This window comes from Sinohyriopsis cumingii, chromosome 4 (assembly GCF_028554795.1).
Source record: "Sinohyriopsis cumingii isolate HCF-2022 chromosome 4, ASM2855479v2, whole genome shotgun sequence".
Lineage (NCBI taxonomy): Eukaryota > Metazoa > Mollusca > Bivalvia > Unionida > Unionidae > Sinohyriopsis > Sinohyriopsis cumingii.
The window spans coordinates 99,341,038-99,351,393 of record NC_142964.1 but is presented as its reverse complement, the minus strand read 5'-3'; the positions used below and the strand labels follow the sequence as shown (position 1 = coordinate 99,351,393).

The 10,356-nt window shown below is 36.3% G+C and overlaps 1 protein-coding gene across 1 annotated transcript; it reads left to right on the top strand.

Moving 5' to 3' along the window:
- The first annotated feature begins 787 nt into the window (after positions 1 to 787).
- On the top strand, positions 788 to 3,979 carry LOC149801760 (uncharacterized). The gene has a single exon (XM_089954347.1). It carries the CDS (start codon positions 851 to 853, stop codon positions 2,957 to 2,959), a length of 2,109 nt encoding a protein of 702 aa, XP_089810473.1. The 5' UTR covers positions 788 to 850; the 3' UTR covers positions 2,960 to 3,979.
- Positions 3,980 to 10,356: the final 6,377 nt, after the last annotated feature.

The following is a 10,356-nucleotide window of genomic DNA, read 5'->3' as shown; positions in this document are numbered from 1 at the left end:
AATAAGGTTATTTTATGATGTTTTTATTTGTATTTTTCTATCCACGAGTGAGTAAAGTGGCACAGCAGTGAGTATATAAATAATGAGTGAACTGGTATTTAAATTAGTCAATCATTTTTTTACTTTATTGTTCAAAGACAGAGACCATGCCATCAAAGGTACTTATCTACTTTTCATAGTACTAAGTTAATAATAATTGGCCCAGCCAATTTCCATCCATTTCATAAATGAAAGGAAAAAGTCTCAAATGACCAATCAGTAAGATCTGTGTTTCTAACTTAATCGTAATTATAGGTAAGGACTGTCAAAGTTCTGGTACATTAAACTTCAGTTTGTGTTCTACGATCTAAGTTCCAAGGAGACGGAACCTGTCTGTTGATGCATAATTTCTTAACTTACTAAGTTTTCTATCATCGTTGCATATACATGTGATTCTAATCGAGAGACGTTGACCCTGACCGGTTGTAGCTGTATTTGACGGCAGATTATAATTGTAGTCGATGCTTGTCGCGATTTAATCAGTCTGTTGTTTTTATTACACGTTAATCCTCTCTCTTTTAAATGCATTTAATAAGGCGTCTTCAGTACAACTAAAAATATCACAAGATAAAGATAAATAGATAAGAGTCAATGTTTGCAATAATGGCTTACTTGTATTTACTTATCATAGGCTTTGAATGTAAAATTACGTATTTTATCGATTTACTGTCAAAATGTTGGTCTTGCTAGACAAATAATTGATAAGAGCAAACATTCATTCCTGTTTACTCGTGAGGAAAATATGGGACAAGACGCATTCAATTTACATTCAAGCAGCTTGGAATAACTTCGATTAACAACATCCTGAAAAATGGATCGTGCATCGTTTGAATTGTTATGCATTTGGATTCTGTCGTTGATACCCTCACACTTTGGATGCAAAGTAACTCCGAATGTAAATATTCTCAGTGATCTGTATTTGGAATATACCAGCAAAGATGGAGCGACATTTGCCCTAACATCCAATAACAGCTTTCAGTCGGAACAATATTTTCGTCTGGTTCATGAAAACGGTGTCATGGGATATTTACCGATCAATATTTGTAACTTTCTGAATATAATTCGAATAGATATCTCACAAAATAATATACGGTTACTTGGTAACATTTCGTGCTTACTAAATCTTGAGGAACTTGACTTGAACCAGAATCGTTTGACCACAATTAATGACAAAACATTCATTCAGCTGGAAAAACTTGTGTTTCTTGACATCTCGAAAAATAGAATCAAACATCTTGATCCATTTTCGCTGGCTTCTCCCGAATTAAACATCCAGTACATGAATGCGAGTTACAATGAGTTGACATCATTAGACATCACAAATATTGTTATGAGTGGGCCATTCTGTGAAAGAGATTTCAGTCATAATCAAATGACACAGCTAACAAATGAACTGAACAAAGAATTGAATCTCAGCCAAACCTATGGTCCTGGCATGGTTTATATGTCCGACAATCCATTTCAAACATGGCCTGATTTCAGAAAACTAGGTGTACAAAACTTGGCTATGCTAGGGAGACTGTTCGACTTTGGATTCGACTTTCGTAATGCCAATTTTTCCTGTGATTGCGAAATGGAGCCATTCTTAGAAGTTGCGGAGGAAGTCATTCATAAAGTTTGGGTGGATTATTTCGATGTCAAATGTGCGAGTCCGGCGAATCTAGAGGGAGAACTTATAATAGATTTAGTGAAAAAGAACAAATTGGACCTATTTGTTTGTACCAGAGAAGCACACGAAGGATGTCCAGTCAATTGCAAATGTGTCGAGCAACCGAGCAAATCAAGGTTTTTAGTTGACTGCCAAGGAAAAGGTCTGATAGAGCTGCCACAAATCTTGCCAAATACATCATTTGCATATGAGTTGAACGTGTGTGATAATGAAATATCTGTTCTTGATTCTAGAAATTACTTCGGAAATATTTCAGTCCTAAAGGCTAGCAATAATTCTTTTCAAAAAGTAGATGACGAGGCAATAAAGATGCTGCTAAACGCGACAAATGTATCATTAGCAAACAATACACATTTGATTTACCATTTCCCGAAAACGATACAGTATTTGCCTTTTCATTCCATGGACCTACAAAATGTGGTATTGTTTTGTGACTGCGAGACTCTTTGGTTGTCTGATTGGCTTGACCTTCGTCAGATTAGTTCAGATTCTATATTCTGTCAAACGGAAAATCATGGACGAGTCAGAGTAATTCACTTGAAAAGTTTGCTTCTCAAAGAGTGTCAGGTATTGACCTTTACGAGTGCGATTATATGCGTCTCTCTTGCCTCCGTTATAATTCTTTTCGGTGTGCCTTCTTTTCTTATTTACAACTTCAAGTATGAACTCACCATATTGTTTCGAAGACATGACGCTTCCATATGCGAATTTCAGTACGACATTTACATATCTTCGGATGAAGGAGACGACCAACTGCGTGTGTGGATCAAGCAGATTCTTTTGCCGTATTTGCAGACTTTTGAATATCGTATTTATCTCCCAATGAGAGACTGCTTGCCTGGCATCATCGCAGAGGAAGAATGTAAGAATATACTGCAAAAAACAAGATGTTTTCTGGTTATATTGTCTGAGAGCTATCTCTGCCAAGAGGGTCGACCGCGGACGGATATAGAATGGAAGTATGCCTGGGACCTGTATTTGAACGATAAACGCAGGAAGATGGTGATGATCAACTTTGACCATCTTTCAGCACGTCTTGTGAGGCCAAGACAAATCAAAGCTTTTGTCAGATTAGGAAAGGTGATTGACTTCGGAAACCGGGACGGTATGCATCTCCATAAAGTTCAAAGAGCAATCGGATCAGACAGGAACAAGTCAAAGGACCTACAAAATAAGCGCCCATTTTTCAATATCAGGATCTTTACATTCAGGAATCAAGTAGATTTTCAAAGACAAATCTCAATGACGTAATATAAAATTTTGAAATCGGTTAATCTGGATTGTGAAAATTGATTACTGTAGTATCATTTTTTCGTTGGGCTCAATTTTCTTGGTTTTGTAAAAAAGGGCATTTTCTTGGGTACTTAAATTCATGGTTTTGCCTGTCAAAGTTTGCATACTAGTAGGTATTTAATTTCATGGTTTAACCTCTACAAATACTCAAAATAAAGAAAACAAAAGAATAAATACTACCCCCTGTATGAGCACAAATCAAAGACCTGGCAAGTTCAATACTTATACCGTGTTTTCGACCAAGTGAATAACATTAGTCGAAGCCGACGAAGCCAACAACACCAAAACAATGCTTCCATCTCTATGAGCACAAATGAAACACCTGTCAAGATTAATCACTTTCGCAATGTTTTTGTTTGGGTGCTGAACATCAAAGGAAGCCGACACAGCCCAAATCACTAGGGCAGTCGGTTATTAAAGTACATATGAATGATCTCTTACTTAAACCACTGGCCATCAAGTTGCACCATGAGTACTTTCTGATGATCATGGCGTAAACACAGCGGCTTAAGAGTGGTAAATTCAACTTAGACCCCTCCCCCCCATCGGTTCCTGGACTTCCTAACCCGTCAGAAGCTGCGAACACAACGCAAGCGCTTGTTTACCAGGTAGCTTATGTTTGTGCCTGCCCCTTGTACGTACCGACCTCAGCCTCTAGACTTGACAGTAAATAACGAGTACAAAGAAGAATTAAAGTCACACTTCCACGATCGGTATGCTAAAAAGGTCATGAACGCCATTACGAAAAAAGATGTTACTGGTGACAATCAGTGCACACTATTAGAAATCCTTGCAACCTCATTAACCAAGCCAGTTCACGTTGAAGGGATAATTGCAGCTCACGCTACAATGAGTGAAAGATCGGACCTAATTATCAGTGGGTTTTTTTTATTTATAGAAAAGACCTGAGAAGCATTTGCGAGTACCATGAGACTGGATTGATGTTGACACAGTGGCTTTGTCCAAAAATCTGTGAAGTGTGAGCTTTAATACTGTCTTGTAATTAGTGTATATACATAGTATTTCATTAATAATAGTGTATATACATAGTATTTCATTAATAATAGTGTATATACATAGTATTTCATTAATAATAGTGTATATACATAGTATTTCATTAATAATAGTGTATATACATAGTATTTCATTAATAATAGTGTTTCAAAAAGTTATAGTATTTTACAGGATTGTTTTTCTTTTGGATTAAAAATGCATGGATAAAATGAAATGTGCTTTCAGAAGGATTTAAACCTTTCAATAACAGTTAGTACTCGAATGAAGGATCGATTTGAATAAGTATTAGACTTTTCATATACTGTTATTTTGTACTACTTTTTTTTTTTCATTTCCAATATTACTATTGTTTGAATACCTTATGCTTTTTCTCTATTTTCTTTCTATCCTTACTACCTCACATATCAATTTAAGGCACTGAGTGTAAAATTACAGCTATCGGATACCTTATCGAACGTGTGCATTGAAACAATATAAAATGATTTATAATTCTTGTTTCAAAAGGTTAAAATAAAAAATAAAACAAACACATGTAAAAGCTAATATTTAATTACCAGATTACAGTATTGTCCTTGATTTATCAAATATTAGTAGCTGTGTTAATCTCTAGGAATGAATCACTGTAAGAAAACGGGGTGGGGGTGGGGATCATCATCCTACCTGGCTCATTTTTCGTTGGGGATTTAAATTCGTGGCTCGGGACAACAAATAAAAACCAAGATAATTGGTCCCCCATGAAAATTGATGATATGGTATGTTTGTTACATAATAAAACATTTTTTATTGAACTTAATTTATATTTGCAAACGTTTAATTGAAAAACTAGACTTTATGTTTCGTTCATTTTTATTGTCCTTTTTTCAGTAAAAGTGTTTCTGTAAAGTTCTTTCCAGGTTTTCGTCCCCGATATTATTTATCACAATGTTTACGCTTTCTTTCCTAAAACGGTGCATTGTCCCCACGACTGATTTCAACGGGGAGTCTGGAAGTCCAGAACTTTATGAATATTGAATATTGATTCTTAGAGTTTTGTTGGAGGTGGTAATTAGTGGTGCTAAAACGCTAATTGTGTAACATATCATTATGATATAAAGAAAAATATTACAAGCCGCTGAGAGCAAAACTGAGGAAATGTACAAAATTGTTGATCACTCTTTTGAATCAATGATGCAGCCTTACATAAACTGTCATAGAAGGTTGAAAAGTATACGGCATATATGCCCTATATTTTGTCCAACCAACTGCCTAGCTGATGAAACAGTAATACTTAGTTTTCTTTAATATTCAATTCAACGAATTTATAATTACATTGTTTTCGAATGAGAAGCTGAATAAAACAAATTATGGTGGTAGTTTTAAACTCTTCTTCCCCTTCGAATATCCAATTACGTCGTATAGCTGCTCAAAATATTATCATTGATGAAGTATTTCGTTGTCAATGATACATCTATTTTGCTTCGCTCTTCTGTCTCTTCACTGGATGCCTCTTTATAATTCGTGGACCTGTCTTCGCTTTCCACCTTGTCTCTCGCCTAGACCAATTAAAACATTTTCTCTGCTTTTCAAGACAGGATAGACCAAACTTGGCAAACGGAATAACGTCATGAATGTAAATGTCGTCGTCATTTACCACTTCAGGTCTTGGAAACATTAGCCTTTACCTATAGAGAGTAATTTACAGCACACGTATTATTTTAAACGTTGTGGCAAGGGTAATGCTTTTTCATGGATTTAAATAATGTTTTATTAGAATTCCCATTGCCGTGTTCTCTGAAGCCATCTATCCACTCTCTTTATGTACTCTTTATGATATGTGTTCATTATATATCAATTTTTGGTACTCTCCATTCTCATATCTCCACCATTTAAAGTTATCCTTTTGGAGAGGACATGCAATACATAGCAATTTTGTTGAACTTAGTTGTATTCTTCTCTTCCCATAAGCTAAAAATCGTTAGATGGTATTGTGTTACAAACAGTGACTTGTTAACAAGAAAAGGCGTGTATCTCTTTAAGAAAATGAGCGATCAGGACAAGTTTGCTGAAACTCAGCTGCCACCTATAGAAGCGTTTTATTCGTTCTTGACGCGTGCATGACTACGCGCATGGAAACAAAGTCTGGTCCAAATTTGATTGTAAACATATTGGTGACCATTACGATCTGTATTTGCGAATCTTTATTGGTGCGGTCCCTTTCAGAATCATCATAGAGATGACCCCCTATTGCCGAAATATTAAATGTTTTTATGTCTTAATGTTGTTTCTTTAACTGTGATTGTGCATGTGTAAAAACAAATAGAATTTAGATAAAATTTTATAAATTTTGGATTAGGGTTTATGCACTGTCCTAAACTAATGTTTTATATAGACTCAGTTTGGATAAACCTAGGCTGGTTTACTGAGTCTTCTTTAACTAGTTATCTTTGCCAAAGATCCATGCTGTCCAGTGTTTGTTATGCATGTATTGCTATTTTGTTATGCATGCTTGTGTTTTTGTTTGGAAGGCAATTGAGGAATCAAATCTGTATTCAAGTTGTATTATTTTAGAAGGACTATCTAGAAAAGTAGGGTGATCTGGTAGGGTTATGTCTCTTGACAAGTGGAGTTGTTTTCCCTACCAGGTTTCTATCTAATTATTTTCTTTTTTTTTACAGAAAACATGGAAAAAAATAAAAAGAAAAACAGGTAAAGTTAAAATAAATTGTGTGAGTGTATGCTCTTTGTGTGATTTTGCTATCTCGTAGTTGTTAGTGGTGTTCTTCTACTCCCCAATGTTGTTGTGTTCGTGATGTTTTATTCACTGACCCCTCCCCCCCTTTGAGGAGATCAGGTGTGACCCGTACTACCTCGCGTTTGCCGCGTAGCATTGGTATCACACCATCATGCGCTCCTTACTCGGTTCGGTCAATACCCTGCCCCAAATATGTTTGAGCAGCAGAGAGGGTGAACAGACCACTTAGGGGAATGGTCACCCTTGTGTTTTACCAAAAAAAAATAGTGACCACTCATAGAGGTCAATTACCACGTCTACGATTATTGTTTGTCCCAAACAGAACCGTAGACGCCCCTCTCTGCTGCTATCAATATTGGGAATCATCATCTGAATCATGGGAATCTTCATCTGTTTCATCTTCATCTGAATCTTCGGAATTTGTTCTATGTTTCAAGTAATATTCAAGTTCTGATGGTGGTTTTTCTATTTTTGGATTTATGTTTTTTCTTTTTCTGTAATAGTTCATCAAACTTCGATATTGATCTCCACCGCAATTTTTGCAAATCTGATATAATCCTCTAACGCCGTTGTTACATCCAACACATCTTCGTGGACCAGCATGAGGATTTTTCTTTATAAGATAATTATGTTTCTTGCAATATTCTCCACGGCACCTTTTGTTGCATTTATCTGTTGTTCCTTGACGCAGCCACGCACAGTTGTTCATTATATTAATGATATCTGTTTAATTAAATTTAATTTTATCATCACCCCTGTTACCCAAATATTTTATCAATACCCACACGATATCTTGTTCTTGGATCATGTAAATTTATTGTTATAAATCCATGCGGGGTAGCTTGCGCTCGTGAGAAGAAATTTTTGAATTTAATTATATCCATGTCACCACCACACCAAGTTTGATGAATATTTCGCAACGTGTGTGTGTCTACACCATTAAACACAACTAAAATGTTGCAGTTGTCTCTGATCACTTTTGGTATTTGTGTATATCGTTGAGTAACATAGATCACGTCTGTATTTTTATGTTTCCCTCGGGAAAATATTCTGGCTGGATTTGATTGTTTATCTAGCATCACATCGTCGTATACAACTAAATTATTAATAAATCCGTCTATGGAATCTACGGATGGTGCTTCATCAATATCGGTTATAAACTCTATAACATCATTATCCTCATCCAGTAATTGCGCGTTTTCATTGAAATCTTTAAGTACATCATAACATCGCTGATCATCAACGGATGGTGCTACTAAATATAATTTATCCCATTTCAACCATCTCATTATCAGATTAAGTAATAATTGCGTCTTACCCGATCCAGATGGTCCTATGATAATCATTCTGATGGAGTTCGGTAGCGCAGGATGATGCTTAACTGGCTCTCGCTGCCGAGTTGCTGAGAAATCAATTATATCCATATATATTATAACATGAATTTATATTGTTTACGCTGTAGAGTTAAAACTCCAACTACTGATTTAGCCACAGTTATAACAAAAAATAAAAAAATAGCGTACGGTGGAAAATGTTCTATATGCGGTAGAAAGAAATTTTCATTTTTACCTAATAAGCGGGGGGGGGGGGTGATATTGTTAATTTGATGTCAAAGTTTCCAGGTGCTCCATGGGCTAAATACAGCGGAGAAAAACATCTACCAGGATATAATTATTGCGGTCCTGGTACCAGACTTGATATCAGGCTCGATAATCAGGATCAACCAAAACCAGGCGAGGAACCAATAAATGCTATTGATCGAGCTTGTCATGCTCATGATGTAGCTTATAAAAGTCAAAATCTACAAGATAGGCATATTGCAGATGTAAAATTAATTCATTCATTAAATTCTATAAAAAATAAAAATATTAGAGAATCATTAGCTAATTGGTTAGTAAGATCCTCGATGAAAGGTAAATTAGCGATTTGGGCTGGTAATTAATAATGGAATCAATTTATTATTCACCGAGAGGATACTGGAGAGGCAAAGCAGCAATTGGTAAACTCGCTGATGCAGCATCGGTTAAACATTCTACTGCTAAAACGTGGTTATCTAAACAAGCAATATGGCAAATTTATCTACCACGTCCTAAACAAATTCAGTACTCGTATTTCGATGTCAGTGTTCCTAATGAAGTTCATCAAGCTGATATTCTGTTTTTACCGCATGATACTGTACGTGGAAAAACGTACAAATACGCGCTAACCGTAGTTGATGTTGCAAGTAGATATAAAGAAGCAGAGCCGCTATCGGCGAAAACATCATCTGAAGTAGCCGATGCGTTTGAACGAATTTATCAACGAGGACTCGGACCACAAGGTGGTCTGCGATGGCCACAGCTACTACAGGTTGATCCTGGTAAGGAATTTCTTGGTCCAGTATCATCGTTGATGAAACAACATAATACCAAAATACGACGAGGTCATACTGCAATTCACCGTGATCAGGCAATTGTTGAGCGATTTAATCGAACACTTGCTGAACGGTTATTTGGATATCAATACGCGAGGGAATTTATTCAGGATAAAAGATCTCGTGAATGGGTTGCAAGATTACCAAACGTGATAGCTGCATTAAATAATGAGATCACACGAACAACCAACATGAAACCCATTAGCGCGGTCACAAAAAAAAATATACCAACACAACGAAAAGATGCTGGAAAACAAAAAATATTAGGTGATGTTACAGTCAGATATTTATATGAGCCTGGTGAACTTGAAGGTGGTAGCGCGAGAGCAACTGATCCTATTTGGAGTGTTACCACACACAAAATATCTACCGTGACAAGGTCCACTGGAAGAAATGTAGGCGTTTCCAGACCTGCAATCTACAGATTAGATTCAGCTGCTCCTCAACGTGGATTTACGCGTGAACAACTACAAATAATTCCCGCGGATACACAACTACCGCCGCGATCACTTCGGTGATTTCGATCACTTAACTAGCACTAGTGCCAGCACTCAAGGCGCTAGCGCCTCTACGTCGATTACACTCAAGACAGGTTAACATGGTATTTTCTCGTGTATGACCGCGACTATTATCTTTTCTATCTACGGTAAATTGTCTTGAATCATTACTCGAATACCGCCATAACATTATACAATTACAACATGTGCAATGATTGTTCTGCTGCTGTTTTAACTCAATAATAAATTCAACATCAAGATCAAAGTCACGTTTATTTTTTTTGTCAGATTGTTTGTATCCGATTAATTTTTTTCTTATTATATCATCATCGATGATGTTAAATTTATCAACGATTTCAGGAATTATGATTCTACGTAATTGAGATATATTTCTGACCCTCGATACCGCTAAATAAACTAAATTTGACCACTCGATGCGATCGTCTACAATCCAGACTCGTGTATCAGAAATAGTTAATCCCTGTGACGAGTGGATTGTCATGGCGTATCCCAACACCCATGGAGATTTGTCAGCACGTAATGCATCTTCGACCACACTGATATCAACGGCGACAATATCATTTAATACGAGATTCTGTTTCCTTGACTCTGTCAAGGGTCCTGGAATATCAACATTAATATTCTGTTTTCGTGTATCTGATGGTCTATAACACAACGGTACGGGTAGTTCTGAATATTG